The sequence below is a fragment of the Tiliqua scincoides genome, chromosome 1 (assembly GCF_035046505.1).
Source record: "Tiliqua scincoides isolate rTilSci1 chromosome 1, rTilSci1.hap2, whole genome shotgun sequence".
NCBI lineage: Eukaryota > Metazoa > Chordata > Lepidosauria > Squamata > Scincidae > Tiliqua > Tiliqua scincoides.
In genome coordinates, this window is record NC_089821.1 from 176,701,988 (window position 1) to 176,729,888 (window position 27,901).

General features: G+C 39.3%; 1 protein-coding gene across 2 annotated transcripts in view; it reads left to right on the forward strand.

The window, feature by feature from the left end:
- The window catches only part of FAM135A (family with sequence similarity 135 member A), a 78,030-nt gene that overhangs the window by 23,030 nt on the left and 27,099 nt on the right, over positions 1-27,901 (forward strand). Inside the window, exons 4-12 of one of the 2 annotated variants that reach the window (XM_066612425.1) lie at positions 5,778-5,857; positions 6,748-6,887; positions 8,410-8,480; positions 10,052-10,225; positions 12,028-12,154; positions 14,034-14,187; positions 20,950-21,027; positions 24,645-24,700; positions 25,641-25,796. In XM_066612425.1, coding sequence (XP_066468522.1) covers positions 5,778-5,857; positions 6,748-6,887; positions 8,410-8,480; positions 10,052-10,225; positions 12,028-12,154; positions 14,034-14,187; positions 20,950-21,027; positions 24,645-24,700; positions 25,641-25,796 — 1,036 coding nt within the window. Of the gene's footprint in view, positions 1-5,777; positions 5,858-6,747; positions 6,888-8,409; positions 8,481-10,051; positions 10,226-12,027; positions 12,155-14,033; positions 14,188-17,247; positions 19,516-20,949; positions 21,028-24,644; positions 24,701-25,640; positions 25,797-27,901 lie in introns of those variants that run through there. The other variant, XM_066612426.1, reaches the window with a different exon arrangement.

The following is a 27,901-nucleotide window of genomic DNA, read 5'->3' on the forward strand; positions in this document are numbered from 1 at the left end:
GTCTCAATATGTATGTACTGTATTTGTGCTAATTCAAGTATATGTTCTTGGCAACAAGAAAAATAAAAGAGAGAAAAGCAGCAGTTTCAATAGTGCCTTGCCATTCCACTTGCTTTGTGCCCTAGAGTGAGCACAAGACGGAAGAATGAACCTGCTCTTCTCTCAAGCCTTATGCGTCTCTCTTTAGTTTATAAAGAGACAATATGTATTTTGCAGGTTTGAGGTATTATTATTATTAACAGTATTTATATACCGCTTTTCAACAAAAGTTCACAAAGCGGTTTACAGAAAAAAATCAAATAACTAATGGCTAACTAATAGTAGTTTTAACTATATGCAATTTTCTCCATACATTTCAACTCCAGGGCGTAACCCTCATGTGAGATGAAACCTGACTATACTTCATATCTGCTGTTTTGAAGAAGAGACTTTGGTAGTTAAGAAGGTTATAGTGTGGAGGAGTAATGAACTCAAAATTGGATTTGGATTTGTTGAGTCTCGAACACAACTCTTGCAGCTGTGTTGTCGTTTAATACCTTTTAAGGAGCAGTGTTTGTTTCATGGAGTGACAAGTGTAACTTGAGTTTAGTCATAAGAACTTAATTGTCTTAATGATTATATTCATTCATTCATTTTTATATATAATCACACACACATATTCGTATATGATCTGTATGAAACTCTCATACACGAGAGTTTTTAATTTTTTAAATGTCAAAATCATTCAGAATTATTATATGCAGGAGGCATTTTTTAAAATTCTAATTTAGAAACCTGGAGTGTTTCTGGGGTCCTCTCTTTCATAGATAGCTAAAAAATTATTCGCCCCACATATGTCCACACTTTTTGGGTTATGCTTGGGCAATTGAATTTTTTGTTTCTGGAGGATTCCTTGTTCTTTTGTAAAACAGAAATTTAAGAGAAATTTGTCATTGCACTCTATATTATGCTGAAACATTGCAGTTGTTACTTAATTCATGCTATCACATGCCCTGTTGCGTAGCAAAATGAAATCACACAAGTAAATGCCTGTTAATGGATTGTTTCATTAATAAAAGATCAACACATTTTAAACTTGCTTTGTTTTGACGGTTGTCAATTTTTTACCTCAGTTGCCTGTTTGTCTCTGACAGCTGAGTAGGTCCTTTTGGCTATTCTTGCAAACAATCATGGATAGTAGTCATTTTCATTGCAGGTTTTTTATTCCTTGGTTCATAGTCAATACTTAAGCAAATTTACTTGGATGTATGCTTTTATCTTCTGTCAGTGTATTAATAGACTAGAAATGAATCCTAGTTTCATGAAACCTCCAGTTACAGCTAAACTTCTTATTCACTTTTTTAAAATGTCATTTTATATCTGTTCCTCGTAATCTATTGCCCTGAGCAAGTAAATTTCTTGATTAAATTTTGTGGTCTGGCCAGAAATTTATGTTGCATAAATACAAAAAAAGGCATTTTCATGTTCATTGGTGCCTAGTATAATGGAAATAGGTCTAATTAGCATTTTCTTTGCCCTTTAATTTAATTTTTATCTTCCTGATTGTGTTAATTCTATTTATGTTGACTTGGCAGCTGTTTTGCTCTGTCATGAGATTCAGCAGCACATCGGTAGCATACATAATTTTCTGTGTGGTACTATATCATGGTGTGCTTAGCAGTTTTAATCCTCATTTTTCTTCACTGGCTGTAGAATTTTGTTATGGTACAGTAAAGGCTGGCCAAATTCATTGGGTGTTGTCTGGAACTACTAAGATGATGTCAAAAGTTATTTCTGAAAGACAAGATATTTGAACTGAAAAATCTTTAAAGTGCTATTTATTTAGTATTACAGTGATAAAGTTGAACAAAAAGCTATATAGTTATAGCAAGGGAATGGAAAGTTGGCAGAAATGCGATTTACCTTGAGTGAGTTATTAGACCAAGAGTGTGTTTACTCAAATGCCTACGAAGCATGTTCAATAGCAGTATAATAGAAAATGAATCCAAATGTATTTTGAGAAGATATAATAATAATAATAATTAATAACAACAGGTATTTATATACCGCCTTTCTTGGTCTTTATTCAAGACTTTATTCAAGGCAGTTTACATAGGCAGGCTTTATTTAAATCCCTTATTAAATAGGGATTTTTACAATTTGAAAGAAGGTTCTTTCTTTCAAGAACCACTACATTCAGGTGTTTCATTCCGATCTGGCTTCACATTCTGGCCTCCATCCTCCCACGCTCAGAGCAGATGGAATAGCTTGGCTTCAGCTTGTCAGCTGCTTCAAGGTCACACGGTGCCGGTGGCCTCAAACTGGCGACCTTGTGGATGTTATCTTCAGGCAGACGGAGGCTCTACCCTCTAGACCAGACCTCCTGCCCCTGCCTCCGCCTCTATCAAGAAAGATATGCTCTTTCTTGAAGTTTATCATATACGTTTTCAACTAGTTCTTTAGTTAAGTTGCTTTCTTTAAGTCTCATGCTAAATCATATTAAGATCTGTCTTTTATTGAATTGCTTCTGCACTCACTTTTTGAACATAGATGGCTTAGATCGCAATCCTGTACGTCAGTGGTTCCCAAACTTTTTAGCACTGGGACCCACTGGACCCACCTAACTTTACAAGACTAAAGAAAAAGTTTTGCTTTACAAACCTCTGTATTTATCCTTTTTACTATGGGGGAGGGGCTGCTTTCTGATTTGCTTGTGTATCTCAATTGGATTGGCACCGTTCTGGTGGCCTTGCATTCCCTTTTGTCTGGTCTTTGATAAGAGTCAAGGCACGCTTGCCTACTCATGAGTAAATGTGCACAAGTGACTCAGTTCTGCTTTCCATAGACCTCAATACATTTTTCTTGTCAACTTGGGGGTGGCTTCCTTCTGGAGAGTTTGTTGGGGCCTGTGTTAATCGGATTGGGACCATTCTGGTGGTGTTGCATTCCTCTTCTGGAGGAAAAATCCATTACGGGGGTACAAGCCATGATGTGTATGCGCAACCTCCTGATTTTAGAAATGGGTTATGTCAGAATGCCAGATGCAAGGGAGGGCACCAGGATGAGGTCTCTTGTTATCTGGTGTGCTCCCTGGGGCATTTGGTGGGCCGCTGTGAGATACAGGAAGCTGGACTAGATGGGCCTGTGGCCTGATCCAGTGGGGCTGTTCTTATGTTCTTATGTTCTCTTGGACTGCCCTTTGAAGGCACATTTGCCTGCTCATGAGTAAATGCACACATACTGCTCCTTTTGGCTTCCATAGGGCTCAATACACTTCCCTTGTCAACAATCAGCTTGTCAGTTTTGCAACTCACCAAGGATGGAGTCATGATCCACTGGTGTGTCCCGACCCCCAGTTTATCCCCCCAGAACCGCGGCTGTACATACTTAGATGATGATAAGTTCCATTGAATTCAGTGAGACACATTTGAATAGGCATGCATAGGATTACGGTGTTAGTTGCTCTTCTGAGAATATTACTGTATTTATTTATTTTAAAACATTTTTAGGCCACCTTACAGCCCTGCTGAACGGAGCATCCAAAGCAACTTTCAACAAAATAAAAACACACTAAAAACAATTTAAAACATAGCAATACTCGCAAACAAAAAGCACCAAAACGAAGCCTAACAAACTCTAAAAATCCACGAAAAAACTAACTGAAACAATGTCTTATCCGCTCATCAGATGGCCCAATCCTATCCAACTTTCCAGTACTGATGCAGCCATGCCAACTGGACATGTGCTGCATTCTGCGTTAGAGGGGCAGTCATGGAGGCATCCTCACAGTAAGGGAGTGTTTGTTCCTTTACCTCTAGACTGCAGGTTGGATAAGATTGGGCCCTAAAAGTGAGTAGAGTGGGCATCCTGGGGAGGGAACTCTGAAGTCAGGTGACACCACCAAGAAAGCCCAGTCCTGTGTCCCTGTCATCTGCACCAAGGATGGTGACAGAACATGTGCGTGTGGTGTGCTGAAGTATGTATTTTCTCTTTTGTGCTATTTTAATATTTTAGACTGCAGTTTGTTGTATGAAAGAGAGGCCATTGTTAATGTCATCTTAATTTGGGAATCTAGCCAGATTATTTTTTATTAAAAAATAATACCATAAAAATATGACAACTAAAAGGCTTCAGAAATGGGGGAACCTCCTCAAAATCTGGCTGTATTCTGGAATATGGAGACTTGAAAGCAGTTCTTAACACAGATGTCAGTTGAGCACTCAGAGTTTTAGTTGTCTGCTCTTCTGGTAGCTAGAAGGAAAACCATAGCGACTTCATTGCCTTTTCTAGAACTGGAAGGGGCATATATTTACAACACAATCCTATAGAACCTTTTCAGAAATAGGTTCCCATTTATTTCAATGGGACATACTCCCAGGTAACTGTATTGGCGTGCAGCCTTAGTTTTTTAGATGTATATATGTTTTTAAATGTATATTTTTAGATTTGTGAGCCTGTTCGAGACAGAGAACCATTTTAAAAATTTTGTTTGCTTTGTTAACCTTTTTGAACTTTTTTTAATTGGAAAAGTTGTATACATTTATTAGGGGTGTGTGAAAAAAACATTTCTGTAGGGTAGGGAGTTGGCACAGCTACAGATTCATCATGTTCTGTAATGCCTTGAGGAACAGAGATTAAATCCAAGGCCAAGTCTTATTTTGGATTTAGACAGAGCATTATGTAGTTAAACTATCAATTTCTTCAATGTAATATTGTTTAGAATACATTCTGCTCCAGTTGAAGTCCAATTAATAAACTGGTTGTATTAATATCTCTCAAATCTAACCTATTTTTTCTACATATTTAATTATTCCATTAGTGTTGAGTTTACTGAATCCTATTCTCCTCTTCCAAATTTATTAAGTGGGTTTTCAAGCATTGAAATAGTGCTGTAGGGAGGGGGAGTTTCATCTCCCCCCCCCCTTCACTACTAATCTGCAGCACTGAAAAAACTTAAATCTTAGATCCACAGATCAGTACATGAGGCAGGTAGCTTTCTGATACGCAGTGGATTTCTGCATCAGAACATAATACAGTTTTTAATATGTGAACATTTATTTGTTAATCCTAATATTATAATCTCACAGTGGTCAACTCAGGACAAAGTAAACAAACAGTTAAAATTCCATTTCTGACCTCTAAAACAATAGCCTAACTAAATAGAAACCACACTAATACATGCTTTTCAATGTTCTAAGAACTATTGTAAGTAATGCAAGTGCTCAGTCTTGGTAAAAATGACAATGGAAAGGTTAGAATTTGTCATCAGTTGGTGTCCTTTACTTTTTTCCCTAGGTCAGTGGGAACAATACAATTTCATGGAAGTATCAATAAATACTTATTGATATTCATTTTCTGCCATGTCAATGGGCAGAATGCACAGTTTATTATGAGAGTCATTCTTCTGCTCTCTCTCTCTCACACTAGAATTTCTTGGTTTCTGTGCATATACCCTGTGAAACAGGAGAGTACACTGCAACAGAAACCCACTGTGATAGGTTGATGATGTGATTGTCTGCTGTCATGGTCCAGACTTAATTGGTGCTTAATATTGGAACACTTGTAATATTTGTTTGTGTTTTTTTTAAATTTTGGACTACATATTCTGCTTCTCTGACTCCTCTATCTGATCCAGTACTGAATAGTTTTAATTGCTTTGTTTGTTCATAGATTTTGTAATTGGTTTTATGGTCTGGTTGTTTAATGGAAAAGTGGTGGATGGAAAAGTGGCAGTTAGAAATATTTTAAATATAAGGGCATGATGGAATAGCATTACTTAGAATTTTTATCCGCTTAAGTTTTTACCAGATTCGTGCATCAATGAAAATTCCTCCAAGAATTCCACACAAAATAGAAGCAAGCTTATTACGTGCTACCAGTAAGTGTGAAATTTATCACTATTTTGAACTTTAAATTGCTTTTTAATAAATAAAGCAGAGCTGCCAACCAGTTAAAGTATGTTTAGTTAAGCATATAAGTTGATTAATTTCAGTATTGGGTTTCAGTATACATTAAAATTGGTGCATTTTTGAGGAAATGTAAACACCTACAATGAAAGTTTCCACTCACTGGTACAAAAATTTTGAAATTTGGAGGGAGTGACTATTTCTTACAGTAGGCATAATCTTGAGGACCAGAAGTGTGTCTATTTTCCATTGTTGGAAAATAGCTCAAAATGATTAACTTTATCTTGACTCCTCCATCCCAACCCCTAAAATAGGTCTTTAGAGTATGTTATCCTGGAGCATTGCTACTCAAACTGGAAGTATTACTATTGCTGGATTTATTAAAGGTTTAAAAAGGTTAAAGAAAATTCCATGGACATTTTTGGAAAAGTAGTAAATAACCCCTGATCTGCTAGAACACTGCTATATATAACTCTGTTTCTGCTGAATTTTTATTTTTATTAACATTACAGCTTGTTGGTTGTTGACATTATCTGCTTTATTCTTGCATGAAAATTTAGACAGAGCTGGATTGATTTGCACATGCTGCCGTTTTCTATGAAACAGATTGAGAATGTTATTACCCTATCTCCATTCCTTTTTTCCCAACAAAATGTTTGAAATAAAAGTACAGCTCATTGACAGAACTATAGTATACAGTGTCCAAATGGCAAAACTGTTTATTACAATTATCAATTTATTAAATACAGTCATAAACCATGAAGAATTCAGTTGTCACTTTGTAAGTAGAGACAGAATTTTGATACTTTCAGTTGTGTTTTTGAAACCCTTCATTGTCTGATATCCATATTTTTATATCCAGGTGCTGAACTGGCCTTTCCAGCGTCAGTCCATGACAATGTAGTCTGCAGTAAAACGTTCCAGATTCTTTACAAAAATGAGGAGGTGTCTGTGAATGATGTTATGATCTTCAAAATTAAACTGCTCTTAGATGAAAGGAAGGTAATCTTCCGTTTGTGTATAATTGACAGTTAAAATACCTTTATGACTTGTGGGATAATCTGCAGTTCCACTAGTCCAGGACTAATGCTAGCATACCACAGAGTACTGTATTCATCTGGTGGCAATCTCTGGAAGCCTAACAGATGGGTTAGTTAGTGTACCAGCAGTAAATGGGATGTGAAGTCAGGATCCCTTTGTTGAAACCACTGAGGATCACTGCCCTTGCTAGTAATCCAGGGATAAGCCCATGATTAAGATTCAGTGCTGCAGCCATTGTGGAATGTTGTGATGGAAAACCCAGTCCCTCCCATGATGTATGTCTCATCATGAAGATAGCTAGAGTGAGTATCTCCTTGGGGGGGGGGGTGACAACTCCCTATCTGTTTGCCATCATGAGAATAAAGGGATGATTGAAATAGTTGGAGCTTTTATTGAATAGCACAGTTGTGGAGTGAGCTCTGAAAGCATCACAAAGGTATGGGTTTGCCAGTCCTTTTAGTGATTCAGAAAGATGTAAGACAGAGGAATAATAGGTACAGTTGTCCCTATTTCCATTGCTGCACCTGTTAATTTAGCACCTGCATTTCATTCTGGAAAAGTCCAGGAGCTACGCTGGAGCAAAAAGATGGCATTCTCTCAGAGGGTCAGCTGGGTTATCATTGCTTTCTGTTCCAGTCATTTGCTTGTCGTCTTTGCTTCTGGTGGAATGTTGAAAGACTGTGTTTGGAGATGAGAGACTTTGGGGTGATCATAAAAAATAACTAGCAGCTATATCAGAGTTCTGGTGACTGAGTGCTCACTGGGGGGCTATTGAGTATAGAGAGAGCTAGGCAGGCTTCCATTCCACATGCTTGAGCCATCTCCCCACTCTCCCATTTGCAGTCCTCCAGTACCTATCTTCAGTTCATTTCTTGGGAGAACTAATGTAATCATCAAGACAGTCTAGAGAAGCAAAAACAGACATGGGGGCAAAGTGTTGTGATCCCATGTTGACCACCTTGACATAGAATATCTTTGTTATCTTGCTGGGCTTTATTTACTCCTGGTAGTGTGCTGTGATTGGTTGCAGAGTTTTTTTGGAATCCTGTCCTCCCTTGTGTCTGGGGAGTAGAGAGGGAGGTGATTGGGGCCAGTCATATTGAGCTATTCATTGATTTCATTGTGCTTAACTTACATAACTGCTTTGGCACCTGTAATTTTTATGCTGTGAGAAAGAGCATGGTATTTCTTCTACGTTTCACTCTTCCTCCACCATGACCCCAACTGCACTCAATTTTTCCCCTTGCCCTAGCAGTTGTCAACTATTGGTACTTACTCCTACTGCAGAAGTAGAACTGTGCCAACATGGGGTTTCCTAAATTGGTGCATCTTTAGCCTCTGCCATCAGAAGGGAATTAAGGAATAATCCTTACCAAGAGAATTGGTCAGGGATAGGATTGCATATCCTTGCAGGGAAACCATAGTTTGCAGTACTACAAATATGTCATTTTTGTTTGTTTTTTCTTTTCAAACCTTTTTTTAGATTGAAGAATCTCTTAATGAAATGAATTTCCTGCTCTCTCTAGATCTACACTTTACCGATACAGATTATTCGTAAGTTCAGAACTAACATTTGTGGTGTTCCTAAATGTTGCAGTTCTAGCTGTAGATGCTTTAACTGAAATGGCTCTCATTCAAAATTCTGTATGACCAGTATATGAAAATAGTGCCCATGTGCTCAAGGAGTTCCCTGTTTGCTTCAATGTTGGTGGCAAGTTCCACTTGATAAACTTTATTATTGTGAAGAGCTGCCTCAAATTTTAAAGAACCATGTGCCCTCTTGATCTGGGGAGGATCTGTTCCAGGGCTCCCAGTAGATACCAAATTCCACAGATGGTGAAATTGGGGGGGGGGGGCTGCCAGTAACTGGAACTGTGTTTCAGAAGGCCTCCCAGATGCTTCTGAGAGTCATTTCTGGTTTTTTAGTAAACCAAAAGTGCCTTTCTGAAGACCTCCTGGATGTGACTGGAAGATGGTTCCAGTAGCATCCAGGAGATCTCTGAGGCCCTCCAGCTGCAGGCTCAGCATCCGTGCATAAGGAAGGACCACTGTAATTGAAATGTCTGTGTGTTTTGGGTTCATGTATGTGCTGGAATTTGTGCAGTATATAACAACCCCTGAAGTGAGCTGCATGATAGAATTTATGTCGTAAATAGTAAAACTTATTGGAATTACACTTTGGTGTTTTTAAAAAATTGACTTTAAAGAAAACTAGCCTTGGGTTACATGTATATACAGTGGTGCCTCGCATAACGGAATTAATCCGTTCCGCGAATCCTTTCGTTATGCGAAACTTTCATTGCGCGAATCACGTTTTCCCATAGGAATGCATTGAAATCTAATTAATGCATTCCTATGGGCAAAAAAGGTCAAAACAAAGTCAAATTTGGTTTACAAAGTGTTTATTACGTGCTCTTTAAAGGCATACATACTGTACAGAGGATTTCTAAAATTTGAAGCATACACGAAATTTTTAATTTTTAAAAAATTCGTTATGCGAAGCACGGACCTAAAAAATTTTCGTTATGCGAAGCACGGACCTAAAAAATTTTTCGTCATGCGAAGCAAGGCCAGAAATTTTCGTTATGCGAGTTACCAAACTCAATCGAAAAACTCTTTCGTTATGCCAGTTTTTCGCTGCGCAGGGCATTCGTTATGCGAGGCACCACTGTATATAATGTCATGGGGGATTTTCCAGTTATGAATGCCTGGATGTGAATTTTTTTGTGTGCATTTTACTTCTGTAACGTTTTCTTGTATATCTTCCATTATACTGCTATAATACATTACTGAAACCTTGCACACTTTTGCAAGTGTATTGATTTCACTGAGTTTACACATGAATAATTAGGTACAGAATTGTACTTAATCATCCCTTTCCAGAGACGTGCAGATGTTTTCTGTATGGAGTGGGATTGAGTTGCCGATTATTTCAGTGGCAGAACTTCACGAGTGTACTATACTGCCAAATAAATTGCTGGATCCAGAAAAATGTGTGTTATATAAATGAATTACTACACAGTACAACTGATTTGAAGAATTCATCATGTTGATTTGGATACTTGCATTCAATTTTATCATTTATTTATGAAACGGTGATTGTGATTATAGTCTTCTTCTTTTAGGCCAGAGGACCTGAGCACACTGCAACTAATTAGCAGCCGAACACTGAAGTTGCATTTTACCTTACACCGAGGCCTTCATCACTATGTCAATGTTATGTTTGATTACTTTCATCTCTCTGTTATCTCTGTTATAGTCCATGCCTCTTTAGTTGCCCTTCATCAGCCATTGATAAGGTAGTTGATATAAATGTTGGTTATTCATGCTTTCAAAATTATTTAATCAGATGTAATTGGTAATTATTTGTTGATTATTTTAGCATAAGCTTTTGTAACTGGAGCTCATTGCATTGATGCAGCTGATGATGTTGGCTTCAGTCACAAAAGCTTCAGCTAAAATGAATTCATTAGTCTTTTAGATGTCACAAGAGTCTTATTTATTGAGACGGAATCATATTGGCTGCTTTTCTTTGACAGATTAGCCTATGGTCTTCTTGATATCTGTATTATGCTGTGTAGGGATTGTTCTGAATTAATTTTTTTTAAATATTACTAGAAATTGTGTAAAGATGATTCAGTATTAGCTGCGCAATGATTTTTTTCAGCTCTTAGTTGTACTACCTGTTCATTGATGACTGTGGGCCCAATCCTATGGAGTGTGCACCAGCTCACCATGGTGTGCACTGTCACAGACATGCTGTAAGGTACATTTGCAGGCCCTAGCTCCAGTGCTCCACTGGTGCTAGTCCAGTGCTGGCTGGCACTGGGCTAGTGGCTGTGGAATGCCAGAGCTCTGCTGATCGGCGGTCACGCAGCCCACCAAGCAGTGAAGTGGTAGGTGGAGGTATGGAGGGAGGGCAGGGAGGAGGCATTCCGAGGGGAGGGAGTGGGTGGGTCACCGGATCCAGAGCCTCTGTCGGACTAGCTGCCCGACATGGAGGCTCTTGATTCTATGCCGACCTTTGGGTCACTGTAGAATCATGTAGCCCCATTGCAGGGTACTTGGTTTACCCAGGGGGACGGGTCAAAGTCCCCTTTTCCGAAGGAGGAGATGGCTGCGGCTGCCTGGAGTGTGTAGGATGCAACAGCAGCCATTTTCAGTGCTACTGCAGCCCCTTGCGCCGGTCATCTCAGGATTGGGCTGTGTGTGAGTACTGAACTTGGCTATTGGTGCTTCATTGTTAACTCACACTTAGGAGTGACTGCTTACCGCAAAGCTGAATTCAGTGCCTGACAACACAAGCTTAAGCAACTAGAAGATAGCACAGGCCTGTTTTTATCTCTTACCTTGTGTGAAACTGATCTATCCTACAAATTGCATTATTTAAAAATTGTAAATAGTATGTATGTAACTTTGCGTCTTTTCACATGTGAGGCATATGCTTTATTTCAGCTAATTAGAAAAAGTAGTTTTGTTAGACCTTGATATGTGTTTGGTACTGACTTTTCTATGTCATCTGGTTGCAAGTGATTTTTATGTTAAATAACTATAACTTATCCAAAAGTAATTAAATTGAGTAGAACATGTGTTTTAATCATTAATCTTGATAAAGTAGAGTTCATGACGGATCTGAAGAGCTATGTTAAGTATATCCAAGAGCTTGGCCATACCCACTGAAAATGTTGACTTCCTCCTTTGAACAGGACATTTTCCTCTCTGCTTGCTATCTCAAAAATTGCTTTTAAAGATCTGCTTGGTTTCAGAAATAGTTTGGCATGAAATTTGGAAGGGCTGCTATTTGAGAAACACTAACCTAAAACCCTCTTTGCTGCCTAAAACTAATTGTATGGTAATTTGTGTGCTGGCTAGAATTACCAATTCATTTACCTGAATCCATCCAGTAATTTCTTTGCAAGGTTTCTACATTCCTTATTGCAGTCTGAGAAGTACACTTGCATGTATTCCTAGTTTCAGTAGATTCCAAACAGATATTTTGGGTTAAGATGTCATGCTATATTGGTTATTCTTCTCTCATTTGTCCCTAATTCACTTTGTATTTCTAACCTGAGGCTTTAATGTTGCTTTTATTTGTTGTTAGCTTTCCTCGCCCAGTGAAGAATACTTGGCTAAACAGGAATGCACCAGCACAGAACAGGGACTCTGTGATTCCTTCTCTTGAAAGTGTCGTCTTTGGCAACAATTATACCAAACAATTATCAGCTGATGTAAGATTGTAATAATTTTTTCTAGAGTTATTGATGTTTAGTTTAATGGGCTGGCAGAAATAAATATGGTATTTTTGTGCACAAAGTATTTGTATTATATGGCAGTCGTATAACATGAATGTAAAGGATCCTGTATATTGAAAGATTACTTGACTGAAGCTTTGCCTTATTTTTCCTGTGGTATTGCATATCAGATCTAGTTTTCTACAGTATATGGTTTGTATGAAATCCTTTAAGGCAGTGGTTCTCAAACTGGTGGACTGTGACCCACCAGTTTGTGTAACGCTTCCCCCGTCCCTTTAAGGGGCGGGGGAAGTGAAGGAGGGCAGCGACGCAATCCCCAGGATTGCGCTGGCAAGGGGGGTGCTTCTGACTTACTTGGCATGGTGTAGGGCTGCATCAGGCTGCAGGAGGTGTGGGGAGCCCTGCGCAGCCCTGCACAGCCCTGCGCAGTGCCCCCTGAGGCTTGGAACCTGCAATAGAAGGAGGCGCAAAGCACCTCCTGCAAAACAGAAGTGCTTTACGTTTGCTTCTATTGCAGGTTCCAAGCCTTGTGGAGGGCTGCGCAGGGCTCCCTGCACCTCCTGCAGCCTGATGCAGCCCTACACCATGCCAAGTAAGTCACAAGCACCCTCCCCTTGCCCCCCCCCATTAGCAGTGCAATCCTGGGAATCGCGTTGCTGCCCTAGCCCCTCCCTCACAAGAACTTACTGAGGGAGTAAAGTTCCCTCAAAGTTTGAGAAACCCTGCATTAAGGACTATCCTATGTGTTTTTACTCAGAAGTAAGTCCATATAGCACCCAGCTAACTGTAGCACTCCACCAAGTTAAGAAGAGGTGCTGCCAATGAGCTGGAGCATGGAGCGACAGCTGTTAATGTTATTGGTTGTCATCCACACTTAGCTGTGAGCTGTATTATGCGGGGTGGGGCTGGTACAAGCCCTTAAAAGCGGTACATGGGAGAGAAAGTGGGGGAAGAGCAGAGAGGAAGAGGAAGATAGGAGAATGTAAGGAGCGTGGAGATGTGGGGGAGAGGAGGAGGATTGGAAATGAGAAAGAAAGGAAGAGCAGTAGAAGCAGTGAGGGGGAAACTGGAAGAGAACTGGAATGGGCAAAAAAAGGAGGAAAAGAGAAGAAGGAGGAGGGAACAAGTGAGAAAGACAGAGTGGCAGCAGCACCAAAAGACTTCCTTGCCCCCCAAAAGGATAGCTGCCAGTGCAGTTGGGGGAGGCCACCAACTAGCAATCTTGTCCAACCAAGGACGAGCTAGGCAGCGCTCTCAAGCAGATGTGAGATCCAGCCAAGGCACAGATCCTATAGAATCATTACATCAGCAGGTAGTATAGGTTCTCTGATACCTTCAGAGACCATATCTGGAGGTGATCCCTGGAAGGAGGCACTCTACCTAATGCCAGTGTTGTGGTTCAGGTGCTATGTGGTTCAGGATGAAGGTGAAGCAGGTTTTTCGGGGAAGCCCCCTGTTCTTTTTGCTGAACTTTTTGCTTGGAGACAATAAATCCTGAGTTATCTGACTGCAGTGCCTCACCTGTTTGTTTTCCCAGTTTGTTCCCCTTACAGTCCTGTTGAGCTCGGTGAGGCTTACTACTGACAAAGTGTGTAGATATATATAGGTTAGAATTGTAGTCTTGTACCAGGAGCCAGCTTGTTCAGAGTGTAGGAGGGTGGCCATTTTTTTCCTTCCAACCATTGCATCTCATGCCTCGTGAATTCCGTTATGAAGTCCTCCAGAGCTTTTTTTTCAAGGCTACTGCCAAAAAGGGGAGAGCTGTATTGGGTACTTGGGATTCTGACCTTAATATTTAAATGTTGAGTATGTTGTTTCTGAATTAAAATTAATGTTTGTGCAAATCTGTTTTTAGGGCTGCAGTTTCATAATAGCAGAACCTTTCCTGAATCATGCTTATAATCTCCATCACACACTTTGTGCCAGCCTACTGCTTGCATTCAAAGGATTGCATAGTTACTTCACCACTTTATCAAAGGAGCTGCCTTTCTGTCAGAAATTGGATACAGGTATGCTTCTGTATTGATTGAAATGAACTTTTATACTACTGTTCTCTATCTCTTACTCATTTATCTTCTGTGATCTATAAGATACATTGCTGTATAACGCTGTTTGTTAGAGCTGGGATGCAGTTGTTTTGAGGAATAGTTCAGATAGCATGAAACACTGCAATTTAATCAAGCATGCTGGCTACTTTTTATTTTTTTCTTGACTTGGATATTTGCTTTTTTACAATGCAGCATGTTTAATGAAATATATGTTGATGTATTTGTGCTGAAAAGTAGAAATATATATGAATATAATATCCACAGATACAGCAGTAATTGTATATTACCAATACTGGTTTCAAATTATCAGGGTAGATCATAAACTTAAGATGTATTTTTCAAACCACTTGCTGGGTGTGTATTTAGAAACAGACATGTCTTCATTTGTTAATACTAGGCTAGTATATTTACCAAAGGTTATGGTGGGGGGAGGGTTGTTGAATTACAAAGGATATTAAATTTTGCCTTATTGGTTTGCTTCCAAATATTCAACAAAGCTAGTTGGAGTGGGAGGTGCATACTAGACGTACCATACATTGGAAGCCAGATTTCTTTTTCATAGTTCCCATGCAGTTGCATGTAGTGTAATTCTGTGTACAAACAGAGGTGAATTTGGGAGCTTCTAGAGCTTTGTAGAGCATTCAGTCCCTGTCATGAACTGGAGAAACCCTATCTGCATCAAGTATGCTGGGGTCTTGGAGAACCTCCCTTCTTTGATATACTTCAAGTCATTTTTACTCATTTGAAGATAAGTGAAAAGGGGTCATGTGTCTGCACAAATGGCCACTCCAGAATGCAGAGTTGCAGGTAAGCTGTCGTTTTCATGGTCTCTGTGCAATCACATGTAATGGAGTTTTGCACATTCATACAACTAATCACAGAACTTTGGGTTTTGAGAGGCTTTGAAGTAAACCATGAAGAGCCTCAGTAGAGGCTCAGTTTGTAGCTTTCAGTAGAGTGTAACCCTGCCCCTATTTCCTTCTCCCCCCTTCCATTCTTTAATCAGACAATTAGGCTGCTTTTTAACTTGGAGATGATTAAAAAGTAGGTTGTGCTTCAGTATAGCTATACTAAAAGTCAGGCTCTAAGTGTGCCTACAGTATCGCTTATGTGGATGTAGGTGGCTCCTTTCAGTTGTGATTTTTCTCTAAAGTATATAGGTCACTGTTACACTTCTAGTTCCACATTTTAAAATTAGTGTTTATAGTGCACAATTACTCAGTAGGTTTGAATTTTTAAAAAAACTTAAACGGTAGTAGAACTCATTAAAAGCTTAGATTCTTCATTAAAAAGCTGAAACCTCTTAAAGGATAGAACTTGTTATAGACATGGGTGTCTGTGGTTTTATTGTCTGTAGGAATTGCAGATGTTTACAAGCTGTATTGTTCCTACTTAAGTGCATAGTATAACAAAAAAATTATTAACTACGTGTGTAAAAACTTCATGCAAAATGAGACTCAAAAAATGCTTGGAAGTTAGGTGTGACAAAGATAAAGTGGATGATATCTACCCCTGTTGACTAACATTGTTCTTTTAACAGTATGAAATTATTCCACTTAGGCTTTAGCAGCAATCTAAAAACACTGTCAGGGTATGTGAGAGCTGCACACATACTGTTGAAGTGCTCTCAATGGTTTCATATGCTAGTCCTTTAGATCAGGGCTCTCCAGACTTCAGCCCATGGGCCAGATCTGGCACGCTGCCTAATCTCTCCCCCCAGTGAACGGCACTTACTGTTCTGTCAGAGTGCTGCTCAGTTTTCCAATCAATTGCTGCGTCTGCGCCAACATCCTGCTACACAGCCTGCTGGAACACTGGACAATAGATACAATTGCCCGGAGCATCCCTGTGCCGCAGTGGAAGGAGAAACTGAGTGGAGCTCTGACAGAACAGTAAGTGCTGGCCAGGACAGGGAGAGTTTTGCTGAGACGCAATGGTCTCCAGCTTGGATTAAGTTACTTTAGATAACAACCATCCAAAAACTTGAAGAATTGCCTTCCAGTCAATGTAGTTGGTAGAATGAGGGATATGGTATGTTGATGGGACTTGCTACAACCGGTCCAGAAGACCATGGGAGTAGCAGAAAGCTACATTAGTGCGTTTGCACTTGGCAAGATGTGGTGCTTAGTATGCAACTGTGGAAATTGCTTACAGGATCTAGGTAGAGTAATGTCCTGCAGTTAATATGTAATACTATATTGTGGAATATATTCTGCTGTCCTAGTGTAGCAAGCTAGGTTTCTATGTATATGAAAAAATAGATATGTGTGTTGATTGAATTGGGGTATCTAGGAGACCCATAATTTTCTTTCTACAGTTAAATCCCCTTGTCCCTAACAAAGTCTTAAAAGTCGCTTTAGCTGTTCAGTTTATGCACTTTCTATTATGTAACCCTTCATTTTTACCTAAAGGTATGCCAGTCATGCAGCTCTGAATGCCCTAGTCAAACCGTAGGAATGCATTAGCTTTTTTCTTAAGCATTCTAAATATTTTACCTTCTACACATGTGATTAAAAAGTGCTTCTTAATAATAGGTAATATCCTATAAAAGCTTGCTCAAATGAGGTTGATCTAACCTCTGTGATAATTGGATCAGGCTTATTTATTAGCAAACTATTAACCTGTTTTGAATAGAGAACTTAAAGTAGAAAAGAGATCTAATATTCTAAAACCAAATGCTCATTTTCAATGTGTGATGCTTTTATTGCTGACAGTTTCTGTAATTTTAATATTCTGTATATGAATTTTTGAAGATGGGAATACGATATACTGGATTTAGACCAGTTCATGTTGCATGTGTGTAAGTCTGAATTAGGGCCTACTTACATGCAATTCTGCACCCAGATTGCAAACATTGAATTGTATCCTGAACTTCTGTGAGCAGAAGAAATATTTTGTAAGGGGGCTTCCTTGCACCACAACCCCTCCATCTTCTGGGAGGCGTTGGCAACCACTCTGGAAGTTTGGTGGGATAGGATATTGGGGAGGAATTGCTGAAAACTGGGCAAAGGCAACTTCTGTGAGTGGAAATTACTTGCAGAAGGCACCTCTGCCCAATTTTGACAGATTGCCCCTTCACCTTGTGGTCTCACGCACCACATGCCATCCTGTTCTTCTTTGTGGCCTATATGCACACATACATGTGGAAATTGTGATTGTGCATATCTTAGTTGGGAACTTAGTTTGGTCACAAAGACCTGCCCTCTCAAGCATAACACGTGTACCCAATTGGTGGTTCTATGTTCCCCCGTGTTCCCATTTTGTGCAGACCACTACAGCGGTAGCATTAAAGAGAACTTTTCTTCTGGGTTTCTTTCCAAAATGAGCTTAGTGTACCCTTATCTATATGTATGTTTTTATCTTTTCTTTCTTCGTTGTTATCTTTCTAAATGGTTTGACTTTTTGTTTTCTCTCAGTTGCTTCTCCTCTTTCTTTAGGCTCTATACTTGTGTCACAACACCTCCATTTAAAAAGTGTTTGTAAGAGCAAGCTTCCTGTCATGTATGCTGCCCCTTTTGCCTGGGCAAGGAGCAAAAAGTAGGCAGATGCACTTTGTCAGTATTTTGTCAAACAGGTCCACTGGAACAGATCCACGCCTCTGAGAGACTCTTCCTAAGCAGGTGATAATGGTAATCAATTCTGTGCAAAACAGAATTGTCCTGCAAAACAACTTGGCTTAATATCGGCTTCCCCATTTTCTATTCTGGGAGACCTATGCAACCTTGGCACTTCTTTGATGTTGGCTTTGATGTTGCCATGCCTGTTCTCTCACCACAGTGCCACCCTCTTGCAGGGCACAGCAACCTTTTACAGCTGGATGGGGCTTCCATTATGATTGTGTGGCCACAGTGCCATGCAGCTAACAGGAAAGGCTGTTCCCTCCCATAGCAACTGTCTAATATACATTTGTAAAAAAAAAAAAATGAGAAGTCTTCATCAAGAGACTGTCAGATGTTTGCATCCACTATTACAACACCTTCCAAAGAGAGGACTAGAAATATTGATGTGCTTTCTCTCCAAGTCAACCATATTACTGACTTCCTTCCTACTCACAATCTCATTGGGGAGGTAGATGTGTGGTATGGAACCTGTCTTGGATCTAACTTTGTATGCCCCTTTCTAAAAACCATTCTACTGAGACTAATAAGACTGTGACACCACACAGAGAGCATTCATGGTTTCCAGCTGCAGTTCATCACTGCCCAATGGATTTGAAATGGGCACTGGCTATACTTTCCAGACTTTTGAAGATTCAGTAGTGCGGCTGGGACAGACATCTTCATCCTCATACTTTTGACCTTCTTTCTCAACAGCTACAGTTACCTCTACTACATATTCATTGGTTTCTCCAGCTCTGTCAGCTCTACCTCTTTCTATCCAGTCAGTGACTGCTACCAGTCACATTGGCTCCCACTCTGATGACCAGATGCTTTTTTTGGCTTCACCTCACTTTGTATAAATGCTGGAGTCTTGGGCACCACCACAGATCCTGATGACGAGCATCTTGGCATGAATACTTTTCAGACTCCGGCTTCATTAGTAATACCTCAGGCTCTCAAGTTACAACAGCTCCCCCAGACTCAGGATCTAATTTCATTGGAATTGGAAGTAAATACCTTCTATAGGGCCTCAGACCTCCTTACATCATAGCTGACTTGAAGCCAGCTTCTCAGTTGTAAGACCTCTGCCTCTGTGCAATGCAATTGAGCCATGTGGCTAAGCCTCTGCCCTAGAAATTTACATAACCCGCTGTCTAAACTAATGATACCACTTTCCAATTGTCCAAATGGATGCCATTGGGTTTTCCAAGACTCCTGGTTCTTCTCCAGGTAGCGTAAAGACTCCTAGAACAAATCTTCCTATATCGCACCAACCCTCATGCATACGTAAGGTCCAAGAGGAGATCAGCATCTTTGGTTTTAAGCAAAATTAGGTAATGATAAAGGCTTCTTAAACTAAAGATCAGCAAGTGCCCCACACAGCTTCCATTTACCAAGAGAAATATAAGTTCCGTGGCATGCGTAGAAAATTTTGTTCATGTGCAACCTTGTCACTGTTTCTCATGAACTATGACACTTGCATGTCAAAGTACCAATATTTCTTCTGGGGAAAAGCTCACACTTTTCTTTGATCATCTCCCACAGGACAAACATGAACTGGCTGTGGTATTCTAGAATGAGGCCTTATTAAGCACTATGTGCAAGATGTTAGAGTGGGATTGGGTGCTGCCTTTGGTCAGGCTGTGCTACATTCCTTGTTTACCTGAGGACACCTGCATCCTCCATTCAGGTAAGAGAGCTTACTAGTTTCCATGTGTGTGCCTGTACAGAGACCACAAAGAAAAAGAGTAGATTGAACTGATGTTCTTTAAGTGGTCATCTGTGCAGCTACATAACCCTCCCTCCTTTACTGTTGCAGCTATAGATGTTTGCTGTAATGGTCTGCACAAAATGGAGAGGATAATTGTGGCACCCACTTCTTGGGCATACTCAATATGTTTCGGAGGATCCTTACACAATACTCTGTGAGTCATTGCTTTTCAGCCAGTGGTACTAATACCACTAGCGACACTTCATCAAATGGCAGGTGGATATGTGGCCTCACAGGAGTTATAACTACATGATGTTGCAGTGACTGGCCCATCTCACTGGAAGTGGATACAGGTGGGGCAGCGGTTCACCACTGGATATGATGTACCTGTGCAGCTGCCTGGTCTTTCAAAAGAGAAGGACGTTGTGCAGCAAAGCAGCAACTGTAAAGCAAGCTGCCCACTCCTGAGCACCACTGTTGTCTCTGGTGGCAGTGCTAATACTTGCAGAAGTGGTACCTGCAAAGTCTGGTAATTAGGAAAAAATGGTATTTGCAAAAAAGATTGAAAAGTTCTGCTGTTGGTCAAAGCTCTCAATATTTCTGAGTAAAACTCAGCACAGGTTTCATATGTGTGACTGCACAGGTGGCTGCTTGAAGAACATGAGTTGCAGGTAAGCAACCTGTTCTCATGAGAGTCCCCCAATCTACTGGAGAAACTTTTTGGGAGGCCACAGGGGGCTGATGTGGAAAGGATGGGGCAAGGAAGTTGTCTTATGTGAACTTCTCTCTGCTTACACAAATCAGGATACAACTCCCTGAAAATAGTCTTATGAACAAAGTGTACCATTATAATATAATTGCTGTGTAATTTGTTAGAAACGATCTAAAATTTTTGTTTTCATAAAATCGCTTTCAAAATCTTGAGATTCAAATGGGATTTTGGAGGGAAAGTTCTGAAATCCTGTTTCAATTTCAGAAAAATGTCACTCTTCTTCTCTTTCCATTTACCTTATGATTGCTGTTCTCTCTTTTGCCTACTATTTACAGATTTCTGTGATGTACATTTTTGTTCCAAAACTGGCTTTTTAAAAAATTGGTTGAATCTTGTACAAAGAAATGGCATACACTGCTGTGTATAAATTTACATATTTTAAATAACAGAAATTGTTAGCATTTGGGCACTGCTGAGTTAACAAACAAATAGGTAATGACAGTCCAATAAGGGCCATAATGTACATCAGTAACTCTTTGACTAGAACTTATAAATTCTGCTCTTTAATTCTTCTTATCTAATTGCACTAATTATTAGGTGAGTGTTAAATTTTCTTACTAACTTTAAAGCTAATAATAATAAAGACACAGATGAAAAAAGGAGTGTAGTAACTTAGTCGTGTGTACAATCCTTATAACTAGCCAAGTCCAGCATGCAGGTCCTTTATGAACGCCTCCTCAGAAGAAAATACCTACGAATCCAGGGAGACGCCTATCTAGGTATGTTTCTTTAAAAAGAGGGTTATATTTATAACCCATTAGGTTTCATTATAATAAAACATATTTTTTGTTGTTTGTAAAGCATATCTTTTATTTCATGTTAAAACAGGAGCAAAGAGCCTAATGGTATTACTCAGCCCTATTTGAGACCTAACCCAGTCATGGTTTAGCCCTATGAGAGTTCAAGTTTTTGCACTTCACTTTCCCTTCTCCTGATATGCTTGCAAGAGGAGATTGTCAGCTTCTGCTTTTGAATAAACCAATTCCCCTGTTAAGTCCTAGCTTGAGCAACTGTGGTTTGGTCTAACAGTAGTTTGCGGTTTTTTATAAACCAAGATTAAGCCATTGTTTGTTATCTTGGACCAATTTAAACAAGACTTTCACTGACCACATCCAAATCTTGTAGGGCATAATCTTGGGAGGCGGGAGTGCAGGTGAACCATCCATCATAATCATTTGTGGCTCCCCCACAGGATTATACAAAGGAGTAACACTATGCTGAGCCAGACAGGCACTGTCATGCTGCTTCCTCATGATTCTGAGGGACCAAAAGATGTCTCACCCTAACTGTGTGAGTTAAGATAAAACATAGTTACCTAGCTAACAGGGAAAGCGAACACTTTCAATATCCTTTTTTACATGGGCAGGGTGAAGGAGGCTGTGTGTGAGTCTGAGACTTGTTCTTTTAGCACTAAATGATGGTGTAGCATTGCATCTGAACCTGGCCATTAAATGCAGCCCTGTTTCACCCTACAATGATGATGAAATGAGTTCATTTCATTGTAGTTAAGGTTCCCCGTTTTGTGTTTCTAAACCTGAAATGATTGCAAAGCATAATGGCTTTGTTAGCAGGTTAAAATAACAGCATAATCTTCCATTCAAAAGCTAGTATTCAAATCCCTACCACAGAAAGATTTTAGAGCTGCATCGCACACATCCCAAACTTCCCCTCTCTGGGTAATTATTGATGCAAACCCATATATTGCCTTTCTGAACCAACAGCAGATTGCATGGCAGTTCTGAACATAATTGGCTAAAGGAGGTGATGACTGATATTGATTGGTTTAAACTGCATAAAGAAATACTCATTTTAGTATTTAGTACTAAATACTTACTATTTAGTATTAAATACTCAGTATTATTAGTTTTGTAAGTCCAGCAGTCTGACCATGAAAATGACTGTGATTCCGCCTACAGTTTGGGAAACAATTGCCATAGGACCCAGTGGATTTTTTTCTTTTTCAGTTTGTGCTGCCCATTATCCAAAATATGTGGTTTGTGCACTTCTTCCCACCCAGCCCTTGTTCACCACTGAAACAGTGTTTGGATACATAATTCAACTTAGAGCAAATGCTGAGTGAGGGTGTAGCTTGGAGATGAAGGGCTAAATAGGTTAACAGAAAGCACTCTGTGTGGCCGTTCTAGGTAATGGCTGCTGCATTGTGTAAGCATATGCATGCCAAGGAGGAGAATTGAGATGGGTGCTATTAGGCCCAGTGGCAATCCTTGTGTGTGCAGTTGCACTGATGCCAGCATGCATAATGTCCACAGAGTGTCTAGCACTTGTAAAAATGAAAGATTCTTTAACAAAGAAACCATATGGTTGATATAATGATGTTATGAAACAACTTGGTTTTTGTTATAGCTACAATGTTTATGTTCTCCTTGTCTGCTGTACTTCATTTTTATTGTATAATGCTTTGATCAACCATTTTGTTACTTGGGTGTGAAAGCTGTCGTCCACTGCACTTTGGCATACAGGTAAATACTGCATGCAAGTAATTAAAAATGAAAACCGGATTATTTTTAAACAAGCTAATATATATTTTGGGTTATCTGAAAGCATACTCTTTACAAATATTTTTAGAATACATATTTGAAATTAAGGTGAAATGGGAGCCTCAAATTTAGATGGGACACCTCTCTATTTAGCTGCCTGAACCGTACTAATTTGGTACCATCCTACTACAAGTTTAAGTCTAGCCCCATGCTGATTAACTGTTCTAGCTTAAGAGTAGTCTATAGGAGAGCATCGTTATGAAGGGCACACAAAACCATGTGACTTATTATAAAAAAGAAAAGCAAAAAAAGGGAGGCAGTATCACAGGCCAGAAAACAAAATCAGAAGCCCTGCTTGTGCAGGAGACAAAAGAGCCTCCAGACAGGTAGCCATGTCAGTCAGTTGCAGTAAAAGCAACATAAAATTTTGCAGTCCCTTAAGGGCTAACCATTGTATTTCACCATAAACTTTTCATGGACCACAATCCACTTCATCAAACACACGAAGTGAAAATCTCAATAGGCAGGCATAAAGAAATTGAATTCGTGTAGGTAAAGTGGGTGTAAGATGTGGGCTGACTGTACACAAAGTACTTGTTGAAACTATGGTGACTTAAAGATCACTGGCGTACCGTGGGGGTGGGGGGGGTCAGTGAGGTAAATGGCCCTGGGCGGCACCCTGCAGGGGAGCAGCATGCAACCTTTCCCCCACTACCATTTTTTCTTTCTTCAAGCCTGTTTTTGATGCCTTAGAAGGTCTTTTAAGGGCCAGGGAAGCTGTCTACTATCTCTCCATCCCCCAGAAAGCCTTCCGAAACATTCAGAATGCTGGAAAAGGCACTTCCTGTTTTCCATGAAAGCAGAAAGTGACGTTTTTCGGTTGGGGGGGCAGCATTTTGGCGTCCTGACCCCTTGTGGCAACAGAGCCCAATTTGCAATTGTTAAAGATAACTGTTCCAAGGGGACTGTAACCCCCAGCTTATTTCTCTTATGCTGTTCTAGGATGGTGTCCCTGTATGGAAAAGAATGATTAATACGTTGTATGCCAAGTCTAGTTATTAGTAGTCGTGACTAAGGAATTTAGTCCTTTAACTATGAAAGTAATGGAATTTAATCATGACTAGCTAAACTTAGAATACAACCCATTGATGATGGATTACACCTTGGTTAAAAAGAAGGCATTCTACTGAATTGTAACCTTTAGGTGATCAAACTAAATCTTTCCATTAAAAAAAAAAATGGTATCTATGTACCTAAACACCCTGTTGTTCTTGTGATCTTCTGTTACATCTGGAAGTAGTGTTTTACTTTTATTTGTTTTTAGCCTTTTCTTGATCATATATTTCAAAAAGTTTTCAAAGAATAAAAAAGTACAGTGCAATGAAACTGAAATCAGAGCTAGATTGGCTCCAATTCACCATGCAGATTTTATTAGAGAAACATAATTCCAAAGGTGTGAATTTAAATATCCAGTGTCAAAACCTAGACACATTTGAACAGGGAATGTTAGAGAGTAATGGAGGAATTTTCACAGAATAAATTTGAATATTTTAAAAATTTCAGTTATAAGGAATATCACATGATCTATTTTTATATTCGTTACATCTTATACAGGAAAAATTCAATAATAAATAGTGAAATACTAGATGTTTACATCAACAGGTGGACTCTCTCAATATCTTGAAAACTCTAACCTTGCCTTTAAAATTTCCTGGATGGTGGTGTTTATGAAACGAGACAAAAATGTTTTTGTGTTTGAAATTGGAATAGCGTCTTGCTGTACGATTTATAAAATGTGGTTTTTAATATTCTTTTTACCTGTACTCTGATCTTTTCAGAGAACATAGATGTAGATGTAGAAGCACGTCTGTTGGAACTCAGTGAAGAAATAAAGGTACTTTTACTCTGTTCTGGGCCAATATCTTTGCTTTCTTCCTAGATACCTTTTCTACAATATAAGCTACTGTAGCTTACTTCTTTGTGAATTTAAGGAATATCTTTTTATGGTTCACATAATTTTATAGCCCTGTTATAGGGATAATGTCGTAGATACAGGAGTTCTGAAAAACTTTTTGACAGTCCCTCTCCAATGGTTCCTGAGTACATTTTGAAATTGTGGGCAAAGAAAATAAGACCTCTTCAAGTTTGTGAATTGGTCATAGAAGCAGGTGATAACAGTTAATGGGCATCTGTCATTATGAGGGAAATTGAGAAGTAGGGTTTCCTCAATAAGGATTAAAGCAGGAAACTGGTGCTGACTGGCCCCATGGCTCCCAGAAAGTACTCTTCCCACTGGCTAGAATTACTCTCATGCCAGGACAAAGAGCACAATAATGAAATAGCGTTATGGGTGATATTACTTGACTTTCCAGTAGAGAGATTATGGGGTACACAGTGAATTGTGCAGTAAAAACAGCGAATTGGTGACAGTGAAAAGGCAGAAATGTGTTGGATCACCCTGGCCTTCTTGTCTTTCTTTTGGGTTCCCTAGAAACATCTGGTTGGACTTTGGTGGAAATGGGAAGCTGAACTAGATAGATCCTTGGACTGATCCAGCAGGGCTTTTCTTATGTTGACTTTTCAGAAACTTTGTAATCCTGAAATTTAAATTTATTGAAGAATGGATCATACAGCAATGCAAAGTTAAATTTAATGCAAATGAATGACCTGCAGGAGGATGGTTGTTAAGGTGTCTAGCATTAAAAGCTTTTATTTTTAGATTGTGTGTTGAGAACATCTGCTTTTGGCTTCTTGAGACAAACTGTTCTATGTCCATCTTGAAGGACTAGAAAGTTAACTTCTAAAACTAAAAATATTTTTTTCTATCGATGCAGAAAATGGAAAATCCTGATGAACTGGCCGAACTTATAAACATGAATCTTGCACAGCTTTGTTCGCTTTTGATGGCTTTATGGGGACAATTTCTTGAGGCCATTAACTTTCAAGATGATGTCACTGCGCTATTATCACAAGAACATCATACAATGCGTGTATGTATTCAGCATGTTACGAGACAGATTTTAAAAATAGAATCCAAGTCCTAGTGGAGAAAAGCCCAGTTCAAAAACTGAATGATAGATTTCGTTCTTAAAACTGGGTCTTTTTTTAGTTCAAAAAACTACCTTAGATACTTATGTATAGTATGTAAAATTTTTGCCAAGTAATCAAGCTCCAATTATCACTTCGCCTAATCTCCGGGTCAATCAGAGGGCAGAGCCTTTCAACTCTGAAAAGTTTCATTTCTCTGCTCAGGCAGGCACCTCTTGCCCATCAGAAGCAATACAGAGATCTTAGTTTCTATAGTAACTTTCCTGGGAAATTCCAACCAAAGTTAACCTTTTATTCTCCTCTGTTCCCTTTTGCTGTTGCAACCTGGTTCTTTTTTGCAAATGCATGCATTTGGCAGGGATCTTTTTTTTTCTTTTCTCAACACCAGGATGGGATCCTCCTTTCTATTTGAAATAAAGTCCCAGACTACGATTCAGTGCACCATTATTTAAGAATAACTCCCATGGAAAGCAGTGGGTCTGCTTCTGAGTAAAAAGGGTTGCAAATATATGGAGCTGCATCTCTCTGCTGTGAATTGAATTGCACACTCCCAGTTATGTGTTATGGGTTGTATGTTATATGTAGAGCTTCTGGCTTAACACACCAGACACCTTAAAGGTAGATTTGATTCATGGTTCTCCTGCAGTGGTTCCCAACCTTTTTCACTTGCATATCCCTTGGCAGCCCATTTCCATAAATTGTATCCTTCATATTAGCAAAATGTTTGTAATTAATAATACAAGCCCTCGTTCTTCTCTATATGAAAGCCCAGACTTCATGTATTCATCATATATTTTCTCTTTTTATCTGTTTGAAGAAGACTGTCTTTGCACCAGAAGTGTGCTGAGAAATTCTGGCTGATTGATCACTTTCCATATTATGTTTCAGCTTTTTTACTGTGCTGGTTTTCAATCACTGTTTCATACATGAATTGATGACCTAAAACTAGCTATTGGTGGGGTTCACAGCCAACTAGCTACCTCCTTTCCTGCCTTGCTGGTCCTTGCAAGGCATTCTGGAGCACAACCTGCCTTTTTCTGCCATTATGCCATTCTTGTTCAAGTACCCCTAAAGGTCCTGTTGAGTGTCCCTGGGAGTACATGAATACCAGGTTGGGAACCACTGTTTTACTGGTATGTAGTTTACAGTGCACTTACTTTGATAATGTTTACAAAAAGATGGTGAAGACCAGAATTTAAAAAGAATAAAAATGTATCTTATGATCTTTTACTATGTTTTTAATAAATTAGAGACTACAGTTCTTAGGTAACAATTAGTGGTAGGTTATTTTTCAGGATCGGCCTTGGATAAAATCAGACAAAACTATAGTCAGACACCCCCCTAAGTTTAAGCCCCGAGTTATCCGAGGGTCATAGAAAATTCCATTATTTTGGCTCAGAACCTGTCCTCGACTTATCTGTGGTACATTTGAGCACTGAAAGATTTTAACTGTTGGGTAAAGCTAAGTTTTAATTTTATGTTTAGTTCTTATTGTGTGTAAACTCTGAACAAGTTTTAGAATTGAAATATAGATTAAGTTTAGTATAATTTGGAATACATATCTGATCTAAACCATCCCTTGGCTGCCCAGGTCACTTTGCTTCTTGACTTTGATGCCCTTGAGGTAAAGGCCAATGGCACATGTATTCTGACTTTATTGAATAACCCTTAAAGTTTCCACACACTCTATTGAGAAGCATATCCAATTAACCTAAATTGTTGCAAAAGTATGAAGGAAAGTGAACTGCCTAACCATGTGCTAAGAAGGTAAAAGAGTGAGATTGCTATGTGCTCACCTTTGGTGAATGGAGATCAGAGGAATAAAGTCAAAAGTTGCTGGCATGTGTAGGAAAACTGTGGCTGGGAGCAATCTAGTGTTATACACATATGATATGTGAATTTCTGCTTATCTTGTCAGTCATTCCAGGTATGTACCGAGTTCAGAAAGCTCCTGATCTTCAATAGAAAATATACATTTGCTCAAGGCCAAGGTGGCCAATCTGATGAAGCTGGGAAAGGGTCTTCACATTTATTAGCAGCACTGTAA